This window comes from Trachinotus anak, unplaced genomic scaffold (assembly GCF_046630095.1).
Source record: "Trachinotus anak isolate AG129_WGS33_773 ecotype Australia unplaced genomic scaffold, CSIRO_AGI_Tana_v1 ptg000016l, whole genome shotgun sequence".
NCBI lineage: Eukaryota > Metazoa > Chordata > Actinopteri > Carangiformes > Carangidae > Trachinotus > Trachinotus anak.
The window spans coordinates 5,063,926-5,085,287 of NW_027273867.1; the positions used below are offsets into that span (position 1 = coordinate 5,063,926).

General features: G+C 39.3%; 3 protein-coding genes across 3 annotated transcripts in view; 2 read left to right on the forward strand and 1 right to left on the reverse strand.

The window, feature by feature from the left end:
* The first annotated feature begins 214 nt into the window (after positions 1-214).
* On the forward strand, positions 215-8,459 carry kdf1b (keratinocyte differentiation factor 1b). Its single transcript, XM_071500324.1, has 4 exons — positions 215-412; positions 1,357-2,300; positions 3,234-3,320; positions 5,932-8,459. Exons 2-4 carry the CDS (start codon positions 1,376-1,378, stop codon positions 6,024-6,026), a joined length of 1,107 nt encoding a protein of 368 aa, XP_071356425.1. The 5' UTR covers positions 215-412; positions 1,357-1,375; the 3' UTR covers positions 6,027-8,459.
* A 104-nt stretch (positions 8,460-8,563) lies between these two features.
* nr0b2b (nuclear receptor subfamily 0, group B, member 2b) lies at positions 8,564-9,869 on the reverse strand. Its single transcript, XM_071500325.1, has 2 exons — positions 9,031-9,869; positions 8,564-8,936 (listed from the first exon to the last, which is right to left on the reverse strand). The coding sequence occupies exons 1-2, from the start codon at positions 9,575-9,577 to the stop codon at positions 8,695-8,697; spliced, it is 789 nt and encodes a 262-aa protein (XP_071356426.1). The 5' UTR covers positions 9,578-9,869; the 3' UTR covers positions 8,564-8,694.
* A 1,972-nt stretch (positions 9,870-11,841) lies between these two features.
* LOC139634306 (uncharacterized) overlaps positions 11,842-21,362 on the forward strand; it is a 29,415-nt gene continuing 19,894 nt past the window's right edge. The window contains exons 1-10 of the mRNA XM_071500680.1: positions 11,842-12,036; positions 12,177-12,306; positions 14,029-14,190; positions 16,611-16,748; positions 17,815-17,966; positions 18,760-18,863; positions 18,989-19,178; positions 19,541-19,672; positions 19,771-19,914; positions 20,349-20,484. Of these exons, the coding sequence (XP_071356781.1) occupies positions 12,177-12,306; positions 14,029-14,190; positions 16,611-16,748; positions 17,815-17,966; positions 18,760-18,863; positions 18,989-19,178; positions 19,541-19,672; positions 19,771-19,914; positions 20,349-20,484 (1,288 nt within the window). The 5' untranslated portion in view covers positions 11,842-12,036. The remainder of the gene's footprint in view (positions 12,037-12,176; positions 12,307-14,028; positions 14,191-16,610; positions 16,749-17,814; positions 17,967-18,759; positions 18,864-18,988; positions 19,179-19,540; positions 19,673-19,770; positions 19,915-20,348; positions 20,485-21,362) is intronic.

Genomic DNA, 21,362 nt, shown 5'->3' on the forward strand with positions numbered 1-21,362 from the left:
ACGACTTGGTTTTGGTGAAGTAGAAATACTGGGTGGGGTTTTATGTTATGAACATGTTGTATTTGATTGTGGCCTTTGCTATGTGATTTGTAAAAGTTTACGGTGTGTTATTACCACCGGAAACCCACAAAATACGCATTTCTAAGCTAAAATCACAATGGCAATTTAATTTGCGTTTTATTTTTGTAAGGGATAACCGGAAGTTTAAGTTCTTGTTGCAGCTACCTGGTGTGCTTCCTCCACCTTGACGCTCAGGTACGCGGACTTGGTCGAAAACTTTAATGAAACTGGAGTTTTGGAGCAGATTGGATAAACTGGATTTTCAAAATGCATTAAAAACAGAAATGTTTAATGTAAGGTGGAGAAGACAACATTAACTCGGGAGTCGGTTGGTGGACACACCGTGAATACTGTGAGTAATGTTTACTGGGAGATTCGTAAGTCCTCTAATGGAGGAAAGAGCAGTAATGACAGGTCGCCATGAAAGTGAAAATCATTTTTATACACGAAAGGGAATTTCCTAATGTCGGTCAAGCGTCGACGTGTAATTGGTATTAGTGGCTAAAAGTGAGGAAAAACTGTAAAACGATATTTTCATTTCACTGTTTGCTTATTAGCTAAGTACATGGTGTGACTACTGTAAACAGTCGTCGCAGCCTGTCCGTCATGACACACGATTCTCTGAGAGTCTCGCAATTTAAAACTAGGAAATGATTTCAGTGAATGAATACGCCGTGTAATCTAAGATAATTTAAGATTTAACGAGATTTTTTATTCAGTTCGCTATTTTCGCAACCTGCAACAGTTTCATATTTTAATGAAATTTGGCGGTCTTACACAGAGTTGCTGTATTTGGGGCTTTAAAGAGTTGTAGTTCTCGCTAATTGACGGAATCCGTCAATTTAAATTTTTATTCTTTCCCCCCCATGAGCAAAGGGACATTAAATAACGATTTTTTTTAATGAAGTTTGTTGTGTTGTTTGCTGTGTTTGTTGTAGTTTTCCATTCTTGTAACAATCATTGTATTTTACAATGCCTCACTTCAAGTGCAATTTTAGAAATCCCCATGACATCATACAGTTAATTTGATATGTTCATAGGTAATTATCTTGACTGTGTGTTTACACATCCTCAATAGAACCAGTTGGGTTACCTTACCTGCCACCTGGGGATAGTAGTTTCACATTGGTTTTGAAGAGAGATGCCCTCAGGTGGCTACAAGTGATTTTAGGTTTTGCCTTACAGATTGGATCGATAGCAAGCTTCGATGACAGTTGTTTAGAGATGTCATGTCAACGTTATCTTTTCATTTAGCCACACCTAAACTGAATAAATTTTTTTTTTGTGCTTATGCAGACCTTGGAGCCAGTTAGTCATGTCTGCCAGCACCACTGGCAGTCTGCGACACAGCTCAGGGCCTGGTAGCTACAGGCATGGACCGAGCCGGAGCAGCAGCCAGAGGTCGTCATATGAGGAGCGCTGTGTGGACCCAGTGGAATACAGGCTACCAGAACCAAAGACAGTCCACAAAGCTCACCTAAAAGACGCAAATGGGAAGGATACTGAGACCATTGGCTTCATTCCTGGCTCAGCTGACCCTGCCTCTGCAGCACAAACCTGCAACCCCTGCACTTCTCCAAGGAGCTGCAAGACCTTCATATGCAGCGTGCTGACCTGTGGCCTGTACCGGGTCTGCCAGCGCTCCATTCTTGCTCCATGCCTGGCGCCAAACGAGAGCTCCCCAGATGAACCAGAGAAGGTGAGCCTCCAAAGTGTGAACCCAGGAGACAACAAAGAGGAGGATAGCACAGACTGGCTTGAGGATGTCCGCATCGGTGGAGTCAAAGTGGACAGTCCCAGGGAGTATTTAGATGTTGAAACCAAATCTGCACCATATGTTCCTCCAGCTGGTGGTCGAACCCTCTCCAGCAATCACTCCCTGCATGAGTCTATGAGGTTTGACGACTGGGAGGATGGCGAGGAGGATGTGGACTCTCTGATTACTAAGAAGCTTCTGGAGCTCTACTCCGAATATCAGATCGAAGAGTTGGCCAGGTGCACCACAGACTCTGTGTTTTTGAGGAAGAGCAAGGCCATCAATCATCTCATCAATTCGCTGGCAGAGGAGCACAAAATGGACGAGCAGGAAGCCGAGTGTCGGCTGGTGCGCGGCATCATCCGCATCAGCACCCGGAAGAGCGCGAAGAGGAGGCCACCCACCTCCAGGATCGAGAGGACGCTGTCAGACAGCGGGAACGAGACAATGAGGGAGAGCGACTCCTTCTCATTCAGCAACAATAGTAAGCCAGTGTTTCTCCTCACTTTCACGTGGTTATTCACAGTGAAACATCACCACCACAAACTTGCCCTTTCTGCACCGAGGCTTCCACACAACTACAAACAAATACACACATGCATGCACAGTGTCACCGTTTAGCAGACTAACAGAGGCAGTTTGTGAGTGTGTGTGCAGCAGCTGGATGATTCACCCGGGAGAAGCAGCATACGGTGACAAGATAGACCTACCTGTCCCTCCTGAAGGAATCGTCAAGTTATGATATTTTATTTATCTGATGTATAATTCTCACAATTTGAGAAGTAATGAAGCAAAATGGTTTGTTCTGGTGATGCAGTCACCACTTTGGAGTAATCTGGACATTAATAGGATGCTGAAGCCTTTGCTTAAAAATGTAATATTTCTCAACAGTTTGCCTGTACATATTTTTATTCTGCCTGCACAAACAAATCAAAATGGTTTTATTAATATCCTGATCATATGTGCAAACTGGTGCAACCTTGTCCTGTACACTTAAATTCTTAGTCAGATTATACTTAATTTTCACATGATTCTGAAAGGCTAGTTTATATGATCTATTTCTATTTATGGTTAATAGAAATAGTGTAAGTAATTGTTTGTATTGAAGCATTTCATTCTTTGACATGTATTACTACAGTTATCTGGGCCACCAGAGCTCATTAAGGGTCAAAAACTCCCAGTAAATTAACAAGACAAACATGAATAACCCTTTTTCTAATGATTCTAGGGTCATTTTAAGCTGTTCATCCACTGATGCATGTACATACAGGCACATGTGTACACAACAGCATCACTGCTGAAAAAGATACTAGTGGAAACAATGCACACAGCGACAGTTTTCACTTCTTTACTCCCAAACTATCAGTGTTGTCTCTGAAGACTTGCTGTTCACTCTTGTTTTCACTGTTTCCTCAAGATGACTACAAATCAAATCCAAACATCCAAATATCAGAGCTGACCTCCTCTGACAAGTGTGCCAGGGAGATGTGGAGAAACAATGGAGGTAAGAAATTAATCTTTATTATGTTATTACACAGACAGTATACGGTTACATTCATAACATATGTTCTTGTTTTTTAATGAAAATCAGATGTAGAATTGTAGCTTGAATATTGTGTCAGTCTCAGTAGTTTGTTCAGTGGCTTTGAACGAAATCCAAGTTTTGTTTCCCATAACAAAATTTATTTGGGGAAATCCATCGTGCATGTGTTTGCCCACATACTGTAGTAGTACATGAGCAGCATATACCAGGGTTTGTTTTCATCAAACAGAGTCTGACACCGGTTTGACTTCCTGATAAGTTCCAGCTTTTTAACAACAAGACAGGCTTATATTTCAGATCTGACCGACGTATTTCTTCCCTGTAAAAAAAAATGTACATCTGAATTTTTCTTGCCTTGTGAGCATCAGCTCTCACTTATATAATCACGATTCCCTCAGAGACATCAAGGATGTTTCAAAGCCTTCTCATGACCAGGCATAAACTTCTGCTAGATTCTTTATATATTCTTTTTGTTGGACTGAAAGTCGTCAGATTTATTTTTTGTATCGAGTCTAAAAGTACCAGAATCAGAATCAGTCTGGAAAATGTGCCTTGAGTGGTCGAAAAGACTAGAAAAGTGCTATATAAGTGCAGACCATTTACCAAATATGTAAAAGTTTTTCACTGCAGGATGCAAACCCCTCCCACCCAGGTGGTTAAAACACCTTTATTCCCCCGAAATAAACACAGAGGATATGACTCCTGTGCCCTTGATGACAGCAACGCCTCTGTGCAGGAGTTTGACAACTAGGCTTATAGTGTACAGTGTAGTTTTATGTGATTACAAATCATTATTCAATTACATTTTATACCATGAAGGATGGACAAAATAGAAAATAGAAATATGACACCAGAGCTGACATTTAATCTAAAAATACATATTTACACTACAGTGAGCAGGGTGCAGTTAAATTGTTTGATTTTGAGTCTGCACCAATTAACTATGCAAAGGTGCCTGAACAATGATGTTAGGTCTTGACCTTCTCGCCTAGAAACATTGTGTGATTTGTGAATGTTTAGTGGGTCAACCATATCGAGTACAGGAAACCACCCAGACAACAGACGGCTTTGTGGGTCACATGACAAATATTCATATGTGGACTAAGAGCTGCTGTTAAAACTTACCTTGAACCTATTCACAGGGCTGCATCAATAACAGGCTGAAATGTAAATAGTTTTTATCAGTGAAATGAGTCACGCAGGCTGCACATGCTGCTGTTTTGACTGGACACTGTAGTGCCTGTGTTTCCGCTTGCAGAATTACATCAGTGTGCAGGGTTTTAAACTGGGAATGATGGAAAGAAAACAGTAATGGGCCTAATGCAGGAAAGTTTTTGTTTTCTGATAAACTTTTCATCAGCGGCTTTTTAAAACTTGTTTAGTGTCACCAGTTCACCTGCTCCTGTGACTGAATTTAAGAGGGAATAGTGTAACAGGAAGTTAGATGCTAAAGCAAAGCAGTGCATGATGGGAGCTGGTCAAGGGGAATGGAAACATTTAAGTTGTCCTCTCATTAAGTTTATTTTAGTTTTAGTCATATTTGAACACATGAGTTTGTTCAGGTGAAGGTAGTATAACTCAGAGGTGTCCTGTCCAGCCAGTAAAAGGCAGGATAGGGGTGGGTCTTTGCCCACTTCAGGTGGGTGGGGCTAAAAAATAAGGTGTCAAGGAAAATTTAATTGATTGAACAAATGATCTGTTTCAATCGGATACCTAAGTCAGTACATTCACATGCAGTACACTGTGTACACGGTGTATGGTTCTGTATGGTGTCGTCCCAAATCACTGGAAATTTGTTCTCAACATTTGACCACGACTGTCGCCTGCAAAAATATCTGCCATCTGCTTTGCTCACTCGGCTTGAAACTGAACGTTTTACTGTCCTGTGTGTGCCCATTCTGTCACATGACTATCACGTGGACCTTATGAGCCTGCAAGTGCGGGGAAGTCCGGCATTTGAATTCAGCCTTTGTTTACATGTATATTTAATTATGTGCAGTTTTCTTCTTCCCTGCTTTTCCTGCTGCATTACTGCCATCGTAGATCAGTGGGAAACCATTGTCAGGAAATGTGTATCCTGCACCCTTATGTGCTAAAAACAAAACAAAAAAAACACAGGAACACATTTGAAAAACATTGCTCTTAAGTGATACCAGTGCTCAAAAGGCAGATTCTCTACATCTGTATGTGACTCTGCGTATGCACTGTATGTGCCACTAAAAAGCAAGTCTGTTCATATGAGTGGTTCTTACATCAGGTCCAATATTTTGTTTCTGATTAGAAATGAGTATTACTAAAATATTAGATAATGCTCCAGCTCATGAACAATTAATTCAGAGGACATTTTTAAAAAGGTGACCTGTGGATGGTTTGGCTGATGAATATTGTCTTGTCGAATGGGGTTCAATATTTGCTGTTCAGCATAATGTGAGGTACTCCAGACCAGCAAGTGTAGATTTTTGTCTTAATGTTCACCTTTTTTTTTTTTTTTTTCATCATCTTTCTGCCTCCACTTTATCTGAAACAAAAATATCAGTCTCTAAACTAATGCTGATACATTTTTTTTTTACAGGTCATACTTCTAGTTCTCCAACAGCCTACTCGGCCTCTCACACAGCGACTAACTCTTCAGGTGTCTCACTGACTCGCTCCTCTGTGAGAACATGATTCCTGCCATCGATGCTTGAAGTATTTGTCGTGCTGTGTCGTCAAGGTCATGTATGAGACGTTAAAGGGGACACTACTTGCACAGGAGTCTCTGGCTGAGCCAGGCTCTTTGTAGAGACCATGGATTTGCTGTGGGAAAAGAAAATGTGAAAATTCACATTGTCTGAAGGACATCAGTGAACTCAGGGCTCTGTGTGTAGATATTTGTGGTTAATGAATATTATGTGTATATTTGAAGGATTGCTTCATTGAGAGCTTGTCCTGCAGGCAGATACCACCAGCTCTTAAATATTTTATCTTGATTAACCGTCCCCTCGTCCTTGAAGGAGTTTCATGAAACCTGACTCTCTTTGCTGGTCAGATTATTGTGCTGTAGTTATAAAAGCAGATTTAGATTTAGTTCTGTAAAAAGAAAATACAGAGTTGTATCTTTTTTTTTTAGCACATTTCATTTTCTCATCATAGATTTGATTATAAAAAGCTGCGTGTGATTTTGAACTGTATTCAGTTGAGTGGTTATGTAACGCCCATGTACAGTTGTAATCCTAGACTAATGATCAGAAATTCTGTTCACAATTTTTCAAATTGATGTGAGAATAGCATTGCTCAAAATGTTTCAATAATGTAAAAGGATGAAGTAAGAATATTTGGCAGGAAGAAAAAGGCAGTTTTAAGGTTTGAAATCGTGTAAATATGCTTTTAGTTTGAGTTTTGTTATGTGTGCCTGGTAGCATACTAGAAATAGAAATGGGTTTTTACTTTAAAAATGTGACAAAACAAAATTACATTATTAACAGATTTAGAAACCCCCGCCAAAGTACCCAGAACCACCTCTGTGGTTGTTCCCGCTACAGTAGGTGACGATAGTATGCCATTATCACACACACATGAAACCACACCAGCCACACTCTCTCAGCTGGCAGAAATACACTTATTTGCTTTGTTGCTGTGACTTAGATGAAAAGATTGATACCACTCTTATCCCTGTATGCTGAAAATGATAGCCAGTGGCAGCCAGTTAGCTTAGCTTAGCATTAAGACTGGAAACATGGCAATAATTAGCCTGGATCTGTCCAAAGGCAACAAAAACCGCCTAGCAACATCTCTCATGATCACAATTATAACTCGTTATATTTTGTCTGTTTATTCTGTCCAAAACCAATGTGTAAAAACGATAAGTTGTGCTTCAATTTTGGGTTATTTACTGGACTATTTACTATGTTTTTGTACTTAATAAACCAACAATATACAATGTTTTAATTAGTGAGCAGAGGAGGTGCTGGTAGGAGTTGTTGTTACCTTTGGACAAACCCAGGCTAGCTTTTCCCATGGTTTCCAGTCTCATATTCAGAGCACAGACAGAGTGGTATCCTCTCAGGAAGAAGAATGAAAAAAGTTCAAAGCTACAGAAAAAGCTAGTAAGTGGATCTTGAATTAAGATTTCTTTTCATTTTAAAATTAATTGCGACTTTTATGTGGAGTATGATTTTTCCTTCCAAAGCATATCACTGTTAGTGTCATAATATGAAGTTGATATGAAGCAGATATATCTTAAGGTTTTAAGGTAACCAGTTTGTTTATTGTCATTTATTGTGTCATCTACTGTTTGTCTGTAACTTGCCTCTCCAACTTAAAGATGTTGTGAACGCTGGTGTGAACTGCAGCTGTACTTCAGGTTGTATCAGGTACTATAACTTATTAGTGACATTATCCCAGGCTGTCTCATGAAGTGAACGTCTGTTCTCATACCAATGTGTTTGCTCCTGGGTCCTGATGGGAATTTGGCCAGCTGACTCAAGGTGAATTTTTTCCGCACTGAGGCTTTCTTATCAGCATAAGCTTATGGTTACTGTTGGTCATAGACCCTATTGTAGTGGCTTCAGTTAAAAAAACATGGGTAGCTCATATTTTAAATATATGTCCATATTAGACGTTTTTCTCCTTTAGTGCCCTATTTACTAAGGATATAGAAAAAACGACTTTCTTGTCTTGAGGTAAAATGGTCCCAGATGCTTTAAATAACTGAACACCACAGTGTGTTTTTAGCGAGTTAAGCATTTGGCTGCAGCAGCAATGTCGTTATAATGAAACTGGTTGTTCTGGTTTGGACAAAGACGCAGCTCTTTCGAAATGACTAATTACAAATGGTGACTAATTAGAAATGATGAATATGTTTGTGTCATATAAACTACCCTACATGCTTCTTATTTCACTAAACCAGTTTAAAATGTCTGCTGAAACCATTTTGTGTTCATTCACATTATGTCATACTTTGTCAGGTTTCTTAAAAACAATGTATAATGCTTGGGTCTTCACCAAAAAAGGAACTTTATATTTTCAGTAAAGTTGTGTTCTTCTGTTGAAACTATCCCATCTTTTAACAGATGTCTCATAAAATAATACAACAATAAAGTAAATGAAGTGAAACAGAAAGAGGAGTTGCTTGCTTGTTGATTGCCACATATGGCCACATGAGGGAGTCAAAGTTTACAATTTTTTTAAGGTCAGCTCATGCTTCCCTCTCAGTCCTCCCTCCATAAGCACATTACAACAGTAAAATCATATCTTCATTAAACTCAACAATTTGAAAGTTTATTTTATGCACTTGTCATACTTTCGCTGTATAAAATTCAATATTACAACACTTGAAAGTCTATTCTCTGTAATCTTACTGGACAAATAACATCTCTGTTAATAAATGTAACATGTTTGCATTGCCAATAACTGGCTTGAAAAAGAGCTTTGTGACCAGGCTGTGGCTGATGTTCAGAATGGCAGAGGCTGCTAAGAGGATGTGTCTGAAGCGACTGGCGTCCTCCGGGTGCAGGAGGTGGACGGCTTGTCGGAGAGCTTCCTGAGCTTCTTGTTGGAGACCCTCAATGAACAACACAGCGCTCAATCCTTGAACAACTGTAGTGGGAAAAGAGAAGTTTCTGTAAAAGATCACATCTTACAAACTAATTATAATGGCTATTGAAACTCAGCCATCAAAAAGATGTTTTACCTGGGTTAAACAACATAGCTCCCTTCAGGTAAGCATATTCCCTCGGGCTGAGATCCAGGTCCCACAACTGATGCAAGTAAGATTTCAATCTGTGGACTCTGGCAAGAGTTGGCTGGTCAACCTCCTTCTCAGAAAGTCCCGGTCTGAGCAAAATCTGTCTGAGGATACTTGAATTTGGTACATCAGTCACTTCGAACACTATCCTTTCTTGTGCAAGCCCCAGAACAAATAAAGGAACCCAGCTGTGTCTTAACAGTGACAACTGATCTCCCAATGGAAGCTGACTGAAGGATGGTAAACTTCTCATGAAGCAGATGGTTTTGACCAGCACACCGGAGGCAACTTGGCAGGTGGCCTTTGGGTCCTTCAGGCAAACAGCCCTCCTCTGCTCGCAGTGGCAGCTGTGTACACCAGAGTTAGAGTTCAGTTTGTCGTTGAGGTAGTCGCTGTCTCTCCAGCTCAAGATGTTATAAAGGATAGTGTGAGGATGCTGATCCTGGTAACCAGAGCAAGTTTTGTTTGTGGTCTTCTCTTCAAGAGAAAACATAATGAAGAAGGACAGATCCTTAAAAAAAAGTTTAAGCAAAGAAAAGCGGGTCGGTGAGCTCCAGAAAGCATCAACCGCCGGACTCAGTGATCAAGCTCAGTCCTTACAGTCCCTATTTATTCATGATGTCACCTGCTCACGGCAAACTCAGCCTTGACCCTCCTTTTTAAGCCCCTCCATTGAGGGGAAAGAAAAAAAAAAAAAAAAAACCAGTGGCCATGGACTTCCCATAGATCTAGGTTCCTTCCACGTGGAGACGATAAGACTAGTTAAACTCAGCAGCTTTGCAGAGAAAGGAAGTACCGAAGCTGGCAGGGGTGAATGACATTTATCATGTTTACCTCAGTCATTAACTCAGCCTGTACCAGTCTATGAAGGCCTGACAGGGTCAACGCACAGGCTGCCACCTGACCTGCGCCCCAGTTACACCTTTATCCTGCATGGAAAAGACAATGATTTCTTTGACAGGTTATGAGTATTACGATTTTGACACCGGCGTAAAACATAACTTGATACGTATGCGAGGTCAGTGTTGACAAAGTCTGCCTCTATCAGGTTTACTTGACTGTAAATGATACATCTTTATTATACTGAAACACAGGCAAGACACAGTTTTGGAAAGAGTTTCAGCAAAACTATGAAATTACAGACAAAAACTCAGGCAATGTATGAATTACTGATCTTGATAATGCCAATATAAATATGCACCCACCCAAGTTAAAAGGTTATTATATGATGCACTTAGTTCACTTCAAACACCATACTGTAACTGTCAAGGAATTTGAACTATGAATTTGTTCAATTCCTTTAAATCATTTACCGTGACTGACCCAGTTAGTTTCAACACAGGGTAGCGTTCACAGTAAGCAAAGCAAATGGCTGGGATGGCATTTTGATTAGCATCCATAAACAAAATAATAATAATCAAAATAATAAAAGAAAAAAAAACCAAGATATCCAATTGATAAGATTTTGTATTAATAGCTACTTCTAACAGCATTATACATATGTACATATGTATATACATATATACTGGTATAAATATTTTAAAATGACAACACAGTATATTAAGTGTTTCATTGCATGTTATATTTTATAGTGCTGCTGAAAATTTTTTCAAAGGCTGCAAAAATTGAAGGCAGCTCACACAGGTTGATACAAGATTCCTTTCAGTTGCAATGTTGTGAACGGCTGTAGCTGAATTTATTTACCCATGTATTGTACTTTAGTACAGTTCTTAGGTACTTATAACCCCTAACCCAACTCTTTACTTGAATGTTTATATATTATTATTATTATTATTATTATTATTATACTTTACATTTCTGCCTCACTACATTTCAGAGGGAAATGTACTTTTTAACTCCTCTACATTTAGATAATAGTGGCCTACTTTACAAATACAGATTTCACAAACAAAATATATAATTGCAACATAATATGATTCATTATGAAAATAATAATAATTATATTATATAATATTATATTTTGTGTGCCATTCAAATTCTGCATAAGAAATAAGTAATACTGACAGGGTGCACTCTACTGCTTTTCACACTTTAAGTACATTTTCCTAATAATACTTTAAATTTTGAGTAGAACAGAGTATTTTTAGTGTGGTATTACCACTTTTACTGAGGAAGCTGAATGCTTCATCCACCACTGGTAGATGGCTTTAGGGACGCATTGTTTATGAAGATAATAAAGGCTTTAAGCAGGTGATTGATTGGTGAGCACAGTCAGTCAGCATGGAGGCTTGAAACGGGGGTAAAGGAGCTGAACAGACCACGGCAGGAGTATGAGGTGGGTGGAGAGGGTCCGGAGAGTTTGGGAGAGCTGAGCTCATCCAGTGTGGTGAGAAGGGAAATGACGAGCGGGGGGAGTCTGCAGGCAGCGGGGGACACAAATCAGCAAAAGCCCAGACAGAGACTGTCGCTCAGCCCTGGCGTCACGGTGGTGCTGAAGCATGGATGTATTATAAGACATGTTCTTATAGTACATCCATGTGCTGAAGCCCCGGACTGGAAGCACTTCCGGACTGCTGCCCCACGCCTGCGCACCTGATGTTACACCTGTGATCAGAGCACAAGCAGCCTCCCCAGCTGTGATAGGAAGCCAACACGGAAGTGCCAAAAACTGGCTCCAAAACCCTTCAAAGCACCAGTTTTACAGAACCTGTTCTAACGAGTTGTGAAGTTCACTTCTCAATGACAGAGCAAGACAGACAAACATAGTTTTTCCATCCTACAATCTGATCTGATTTTTGCAAAACATAAGGCTGACTCACTTCTCAGCTGTGCAATTGTGCTCCATCTGTGCCAGCAAAGACTTTGTGGGCTGTCCCACAGTCTCTGGGTGAAGCTCAGCCTTTTAGTTTCATTTCCAACAAAACATCCATCCCCTAAATACTGGAAAAAGAAACCAAACGCCACAACTGATGCATCTTGGAACACAGCAAGGTAAGCTTGTGCAAAACATATAAATATATATTCTTAAACATATAGAATAAGTATGACTCAACATCTCTGGCTTCTTATATTATGAATTGTAATGAATTATATTTGGAGTATTTTGATATTTGCTTATTATCATGTTTTAGATGGATGCGATTTTCAACCTACTTGAGAAGCACAGGCTGCAGTCTTACTACAACCAGTTTCTACAGTTAGGTGTGAAAGATGAGAGAGATTTCATTGATGGAGTGACAGAGGAAGACTTAAACAACCTTGGTAAGATTACTAAATATAAATGAAGTGGTTGGAAGTCTAAAGTTTTCATTTTCTGTTTAGCATACAGATTTTTTTCTTATTTCACATAAGGAGGGTATTCAATGCACTGAAGACAATTATCAATAAGATGATTTAAAATTCAACATAACAAACCATACTGACAGAAGAAAGGAGAATTTGTGGGCATTAATATGCCAAGTAAGGCAGACCATAAGAAGAGCAGGATTCAGTGAAGAACTGACCTGGAGACAGAGATGGACAGAGTACTCGACCCCAGTACTTGAGTAAGAGTACAAATACTACCGGTCAAAATTTACTCCGTTACAAGTAAAAGTAGCTCAGTCTAAATGTTACTCGAGTAAGAGTAAAAAAGTACTTGCTTTTAAAGGTACTTAAGTATCCAAAAGTACATGCTTTTAAATTTACTTTAAGTAAAAGTAAGAGTAAGAGTAAGAGTAAACTTCTTATTTTTCACATCAATGAATTACTATAATTTTTTCTAAATGAATTTAAGGACCTTTTAACCCCCTGTTTCTGAGAATTAACTCTTTGAAACCACCTGCACTGATGTGCTTGCTTTTAGAACCACAATGTTATATAAAGCCTGCAGAAACACCTATAAGAACAAATAAAATGAATGGGATCATAAGAGGACAGCAGATGTTGCAGATGCAGTGTTTATTAACAATCATTAAAACTGTAACCAAATGAACCTGCACCGTCCAACTAACTCTCTATCATTTAGCTAAGTTGGGAACTGGAACCCCCTCAAAGACCAATGTTGTCCCCAGACCACTGGTTGAGAACCACTGCTTTACAAAAAACTACATCTCTGCTTTCAATAACTCAATGTTGAAGTCACTTGACTTTACAGGAAGGACATGTACCAGTACAATATAGGAGCACAACAAACTCTGTCTCCCCATGTCTGTCTTGTCTGTCTCCGTGCCTGTCTCCCAATGTCCGTCACCCCATGTCTGTCTTGTCTCCCCATGTCCCGATATTATTATCCGCTTTTACGTAGATCCCAGTGGAGAGCGTGCACTGTGATAGGTTTCATTCTTTGACAAACACAGCTTGTGTCCAATAGTATTTTAGAATAAAAAAATAAAAAAAAAGAGCAGACCTGAAAGTAACGAGTACTTTTCAGCCTTCCTAGAAATTTACTCAAGTAAAAGTAAAAATATTTGTCTTGGAAATGTATTCAAGTAAGAGTAATAAGTACCAAAGAAATCTAATACTCAAGTAAAGTACAAATCCCCTGGATATGTACTTAAGTACAGTACTCAAGTAAATTTACTCCGTTACTGTCCACCACTGCCTGGAGAACAAAACAGAAACTTGTTGATCAGGAAACTCTCATGATCTAATCTGAGTACATTACACTCCACACATACTGAGAGCAGTATTTGCATAACACACTATGTATGAGTGTCTAAAAAATAAATTAGATTTCTTTTGAATTTGCTATTTTTATTATTCTCCTCCAAATCTAGCTTCAATAATGTGCTTCATGCATTTGTAATATGAATTTATTTTGTATTTAAAAACATTTAAAGAATATTTGTTCAAAAATATTACTGATATTATATGAACAATCCAATTAGAAAACATAAATCTTGAGTTACGTTTCTACAGTATTAACTCATTTGAGTTGAATGTAAGAACTGATTGCTGTCATTTTTAAGTCTGAACTTAAGATAAACCTATATTTCCAAACAGGATTAAGTCAGGTGGAAAAGAACCGTTTTTCTGCAATGAAAAAAACCATTGGCAGATTTAGAGCCCCAGCACACCCAACTGCAATGCCAGTGCAAAAGTCCATGAAGTCATTCTCTCTGCAGTACACATACCCCAAATGTCCAGAACTGAAATGCATCACAGGTAAGAAAACAATACAATTTATACCCTGTTTTTGGAAATGAAGTTTATTTTGACAGAGCTAAAACAGATCAGGGAAAAATGTTCATACTTGGTTCTGCTGATTTCTGAGCAAGGACATGCTTTGAGACACACCTATTGCCTTAACAGAGGAAAATAAAATGACGCAGGTTGGTTGAGGATGGAATGTAGGTGGGTAATAAGGGAACAACAGACTTTACAGAACAAACAAACACACAAGGAAATACAGGAACAATGGTAGGTCGAACAATGACAGTGGCAGTGAATTGTCAGGTATTCTAATAACATCATTTAAAGCTGGGATTTGTTTTAAAGATTCTGTAAAGCAGAAAAATGCATGAGTTCTGAGTTTGCCACACCACAGAAATATGGCATATCAAACCCCCTGCCAAATTTGAATGAATAAAAATATTGCCAAATATATAAAATTAGGTTCCAAACTTGTGAAAAAATAACCAGTATTATTCAATTTCAATTCAATTTCAATTCAATTTTATTTGTATAGCGCCAAATCATAATATACATTATCTCAAGGCACTTTACAGGGTAAGGTCAAGACCTTACTTTGTTACAGAGAAAAACCCAACAGTTCCCACAACGAGCAAGCGCTTGGCGACAGGGGGGAGGAAAAACTCCCTTTTAACAGGAAGAAACCTCCAACAGAACCGGGCTCAGGGTGGGCGGCCGTCTGCCTCGACCGGTTGGGTTTAGGAGAAGATAGAAAGAGGGGGAGGGGGAGGAGAGGGGAGAGAAGAGAGAGAGAGAGACCAGGAACAGCTGTGTCGGTAATGGTGTTATCAATAATAATGATGACAGGTAACAGTGGTTAATAGTAAAGATGAGTAGTGGTGGATCTGGATCCTGCTGCTCCAGAGGCAGAGAGACCTGCAGAATGAGGACAGAGAGAGGGAGAGAGAGGAGAAGCACAAACTACGGGAGAGAAGAAATACAAAGTTAATGGCATGAAGTCATCGAGAGAGAGAGAGGGAGAGAGAGACAGAAATAGAGAGAGAGCGCCCAGTGAATCATGGGAATCCCCCAGCAGTCTAGCTCTATAGCAGCATAGCTAAGGGATGGGTCAGGACATACCCGAGCCAGCCCTAACTATAAGCTTTACTAAACAAGACAGTTTTAAGCCTGATCTTAAAGGTAGAGAGGGTGTCTGCCTCCCGAACCCACACTGGGAGCTGGTTCCACAGGAGAGGAGCCTGATAGCTGAAGGCTCTGCCCCCCATTCTGCTCTTACAAACTCTGGGAACCACAAGTTGACCTGCATTTAGAGAGCGAAGTGTCCTATTGGGAAAATAGGGAACTATAAGCTCTCCAAGGTACGATGGTGCCTGACCATGAATGGCTTTGTAGGTGAGGAGGAGGATTTTAAATTCTATCCTGGATTTTACAGGGAGCCAATGCAGAGAAGCTAACACAGCTTAAAGCTAAGCTCAACTCTGGAACGCTGGAACGACTTTCACCAGTCTGCAGGGCGGCTAGCAGCTCACTCTCCCTCCACCGCTTCTGTGTGTGTGTGTGTGTGTGTGTGTGTGTGTGTGTGTGTCTGTGCTCTAAGTGCAGAGGTGACATCGCTCCCTGCAGTTGTTTGTGTCCTGAGTCCGAACAGAAAGACAAACTCGCCTGGTGGTGGAAAAGGGTTTACCCGCGTTTAAAAAACCCACTTATACCTGCTAATTTTAGTGGAAGAGGGTATTTGATGAAAGGATGAAGCGGAACTATCCTTCTGGTAATAAAAAGCAAGGAAACGTCATGAGTGAATAACTGATTATCTATTCATACATTATTCTCTAATTACTAATAACACCACACTGTTGGTATTGCAGCCTGTAGGAAAGACACATTTTGGGAGGGAAGGCTTAACTAACCAGCAATAACACTCAGCGGGAGTACCGCTGATGCTGGTACACTCCAGACTTTTATACCGTTACAGCTTTGGGGGCGGGATATGCTAATTGGGGGACCAAGTGCATCACCAGTACCCCGTTTAGGCCCCGCCTGAAAAAACACTCAACACAAAAATGATGAAACACAGTTTAACGTATAACTGCACAATTCAGTACCACACAAGTTTCACATGATTCACACGTTTTCAGGAATAGTTCTCCAACATATATATTGATTTTATAAACAAATCTGTGAATTTGCTTTACAGGATCTTTAAATACTGCTACTGAATGTTTAAATATTTAAACATCCATGTATAAAACCCATGAGCTGTGTGTTTATATGAGTTAAAATCTGATTCATCATTTGAAAATTTGCTGTTAAAGTCCCTTTGCCTAATGTCCCTTTGGATACCACTGAAAAAAGACGATCTTTGTATTACGTCAATTATCAAAACACAAACACACCCTTGTAAATGATACATTTTTATAAATTTGAACATACAGATTTGGATCCAGCACAAAATACAGTTGACGATCTGATGTTGAGGATTTGTCATCTTGAAAGTATTCCTTCATCCAAAGGCGTCTGTCTCTACACACTGGATGGGATGCCTCTGACAGATGATCCCTTTTTCAACACATGTAAGCTCATTCATTTTTTTGGGGGGGGGGGGGGGCTTATTAAAGTGCAGTGGAGACTGACAGGAAAGGGGGTAGAGAGAGGGGAATGACATGCAGGAAAGAGTCGAGCCAGTCAGGAGTCGAACCGGCTACTGCCTGCTAAGTCTTACACTCACATGGTACGCGCCCTAACCACTCGACTACCAGGCCGCCCCTAAGCTTATTCATTTTTAGAATAAATTTACACGTAGACCTAATTATTTACTAGTTCATTCAAATCTGATACAAAAACACAGTTTTTAGCAGAGGTTTTACATACAGATTTATGTAAAGGGAAGTACAGGAAAGAGGTAACAATAGTCTCATTAACTCAAAATGATCCACGAGGGACACGCTGGTGGAAAGTTACCTCAGTTACCATGTGTACAATAGAATAAAAAGAATATTTGTTTCATTTCAGAAGTGCAATTAATCAACAGTAGTAAATAACCCAGATAGTTTACAACACAGGTCTCGAGTCCTCCAAATTAAAGGATAACTCATATTCTTGTCTTGTATTCTTGTCTGTGCCCTCGACAACATATAGAGTTGTTTTCTGATCTGACACCACAATTTGTGCCTTAAAAATTCTTACGTTTGAATCACTGTTGAAATACAGGTAAAATTCCTCTAATCTTAGCTTTTTTATCATTTTGGTTGCAACAACAAACTCATGATTAAGATCACAGACTCCCATACTGAAGTCCAAGGTTTTATTGACCTTTCCATCCATCCAAGTTTTATAATAATGTCACCTAACTTTCTACCATAGGGCTTTGTCACATTTGGAACACTTTACACACGTCAAATTCTAGGGAGAATGTAAACCCACAAGTATCTTAAAGCTGAATCCTCTTATAGGTGGAGCTACAGAGTAATGTCTGAGGAGGAAAATTGAAAAGAATCACATTTAGATCACATTTACATTTACTCATTTGGCAGACACTTTTATCCAAAGTGAGTTACAAGTAAGGGACATCACCTGGCATGATGCTTATGTTATGTTAATATATTTAAGGTGGTCAATTTGATTTTGTTTTATCTACAGGGTCTTTACAAGACAGACACATTAAAAGTGGAGATGTAATCTATGCTATATTTACACCAAAGGAGAACTTGTATACAGCTCCTCCAAATTCACAGCAACTGGGAAATAAAACCTGTGGAACAGATACAGTTCGGTGCCATGTCATGCTCAAGGTGAGTTTACTGCACACTTTCAATTACACTGTCAATTTTTGTCTTAACCAGGTGACAACCCACCATGGTTTGTGAGCTGCTGTTTTGGCCATGTTCATTAGAGTCTTTCAATGACCCCACTAGTCCCTCCAGTAGAATTTACATTGGGGGTCCATGTGAAAATTACTGTCTAGGGGTTTCTTTGCTGCATTACTATAATTTACCACAGGGGCACACTGGTAGCAAGACTGACTGAAGGCATATTCACATTACAATGAAAAAACAAGGGTCTTGTACCATGTGTTAGCTGGTAATTGCCGCTACAAATCTGCCAATGGCACTGTACTTAATGCCACCTCTTTAGCTACAGTGCTAATGTTTCTAGCAGTAGATCAATATGTTTCTGAGACTCAAACAGTGTTTTTGTAACAAACCTGTTAGCATCTCGTCACTGATATTTCACCAAGTGAATATGTTTTTTGTTTGGTCTTAATATGAGGCAAATTTGTTATTGTGTAATTCTGGAAGTTCAGAAAACAAACAAATCATCAGGCTTTCGTCCCTCTTTCACTTCAACCAGTGGTCAACGGTGACAGGCTGATCCCACAAATGCAGCTTGGGTCAAAGTTCAACAAATTTGAACTTTCAACACTACATACACAATAATGGAGAGGCACACACTTAAGCTGTTTTGCTGTGATAATATGCATGTGCCTTTACCATGTCACATCAGCTTGTGTAACATTTGTATGGTTTCTTCCATGGAGGCCATAATGGTTATGTTTAATTTTTCTCCCTGTATTATCTTATACAGGGAGACTTCGAGGTCAACGTGGACTTGGCAAAAGACACAATAGCTAATTTGAAGAACAATCTTGCAAATGAATGTGGGATCCCAGCACATGTTCTTCATTACAAGTAATTCTGAATTATTGTAATGTATGGCTAGCAGGGGCTCTGATCTGATAATTAACAATAATATGTGATTTTTTTGTGCGCTCACCAGTTCCGTTTGTTCATGTGCTTATCAACTACATTGTCAGAGGTGAAGGTGGCGCTGGCAACACACTGGAAAGCTGTGGAATCTCAGAGGGGTCTACAGTGCACTTCTGGCTGTCCTCATTTACTGCAGAGCTTCCAGCACCCACGGATTTCTTTTATGATGATGTTAAGCCGTCAGTGCAACAAACCCCAAAAGGAATCAGTGTCCTCTTGTCGTCACTGTATATCATTGTAAGCCATGGGTCATATTATATAAGTATATATACTTCATTCATTGTGCTTATATATATATATATATAAGTACAATGACCTGTTGCTCTTTTTTTATTATTTAAACCCTCACCTTTTCATCTATTTTGCTGTGCATATTCAATCCACAGAGACAGAATTGATATTGATCTTTTCTTCTTACCCTTAGTAAGACAACAACAAGCAAAATGAATACCCCTTAAAAATACTTTATATAGTATGTACTCAATACTTACTACTTACTACTGCAGTTAGTATTACTAACAAAAACACTTAAAAAAATTAATAAACTGTGTATTACTAATTACAGTTTTTAATTATATGTGAATATTTTTGTCATCTAGAAAGTTCGACCTCCAGTGGTTCCACACAAGAATTTGATCGGCTACGTACGGAAACTTACTGGATGTAACCCTCTGGCCCAAAGTTTGTATCAGCTGTTCTGCAAGAATGAAATCATGTCCAGGACTCAGAAGGTAAATTACACAAAAAATGGTGTAATAATACTTTTATAACCTAATTTTTGTTTCCCCAGTGACCTTGAGAGAATCGTAACTGTTTTCTTTTCCTGCAGATCGCAGTGGTTGAAGGCTTGTACACGCTCTTCAGAGAGCTTTTGCCAAAACTTGAAAAAGAAAGAGGGAAAAAGATCATTGAGGACCTTGATGTCTTTGAGTATTCAACATACTGCTGGGCATATCTCATGTCAGAGGCAAAGGTATTTCCAAATTAATTTAAAGGCTAAATCTGTATTCACGCCTTTGGGGTGTTTTTTTTTTTTTAGTTTAACAAGCCAATAATTGGCCTCCTGTGATCCATCAAACTCAGGTTAAACATGCATGTAAGCTCACTGCAACCTATAGGTCATAATATTAAGATGAACCTTTAATGAGATAATTATGTTAGTTTTCTCCCTGTATTTCCATGTAGTATGCTTTCCTTCTGTTATATTACATATCATTTAGAATTCTTGTGGATCTATATGTATTTCTTTTAGATATAGACACTGTGCACTATCAAACTTGTCATTGCAAAATTGAACTGAAGTTGCTTAATTTGGGCTACACAGTAACAAGTGTTGTAGAGAAATGAGAGACTCCCAGTACTACCAAATGTCTCATGTAATGTCCCTGCCTTGTATTATTTTTACAGAAAGAGACATCAGATCATGAGAACTATGCACCATGTTCTCTGATGTCTGAAGAAGGAAGCCATTTCTGTGAACCTGTCAATGTTCCTGGAGTACCAGGTGCCTTGGAAAGAGCAGTTGTGCTGCAGAAAATCAAAGGTAAAAAAAAAAAACTTTTTTCAAACGTCTCTCTGGCGTTATATTGACATCCTGTACCAGGAGGGAACACTGTGGTACCAGCTTGGAGAAAAGTTTGATTATGAACTGATGAAAACAAGTTTAGGTCAGTTACTAATTAGAACTTTGCTTTAGTGTGGGTGGAAACAATGCAACAGTGTTCAAAGCAGTGCCTTTAATTCAAACACCATTTAAAGGAAAACCTGGATATCTAACTCTGCTACCTAAATTTCAACCTTTTGTCTCATGAAGTGTATGTCACAGAGCCTATTGATGAAAAGATATTTGTGCATTTTTACATTTAACAGGTGAAGTGTGAAGATTTATTGTTTTGGTGAAATGGGGTTTCCAGCAGGTGGAGGCTGACAGGGGAAAGGGCAGAGCAGAGTAGGGAATGAAGACTGGGCAGTGAACAGGGTTTGATGACTTGCCAGCTTAGAAGGGAATGAATTGGAGGGCAGACTAAAGCTAGAGATTGGGGAGATGAGGGGGTCATGGAGAGGTGCATTGTGTGGCAAACATGGCAGGAGAGTCAAACAGGAAATAAAGGTTACCGAGAGAAAATACATGAGTAGCTGGGTTTCCATTGCAGTTTTTACATGTACATTTACTCATTTGGCAGACAATTTTATCCAAAGCGACTTACAGGTGAAGTACAATAGTAAAGCTACAATGCAGTGGGAAACCTTCATGTAAGTATTAGGTAGTACATCTGTTTCATAAGTGGTGTGAGATTACGCAAGGAAGTGCATCAAAAAGTGCATAGCAAGTGCTAGTTAGACAAGTTAAGGTTTTAGGAAAAGAGGTGCTCTTGGAAAAGATGAGTTTTCAAGAGATTCTTGAAAATAGAGAGGTATGCC

Coding starts and splice junctions, on each gene's coding strand:
- kdf1b (XM_071500324.1), top strand. CDS start 1,376: ATGTCTGCCAGCACCACTGGCAGTCTGCGACACAGCTCAGGGCCTGGT. Junction 2,301..3,233: donor CTTCTCATTCAGCAACAATA/GTAAGCCAGTGT, acceptor TGTTTCCTCAAG/ATGACTACAAATCAAATCCA. Junction 3,321..5,931: donor GATGTGGAGAAACAATGGAG/GTAAGAAATTAA, acceptor TTTTTTTTACAG/GTCATACTTCTAGTTCTCCA.
- nr0b2b (XM_071500325.1), bottom strand. CDS start 9,577: ATGTTTTCTCTTGAAGAGAAGACCACAAACAAAACTTGCTCTGGTTAC. Junction 8,937..9,030: donor AGCTATGTTGTTTAACCCAG/GTAAAACATCTT, acceptor TTCCCACTACAG/TTGTTCAAGGATTGAGCGCT.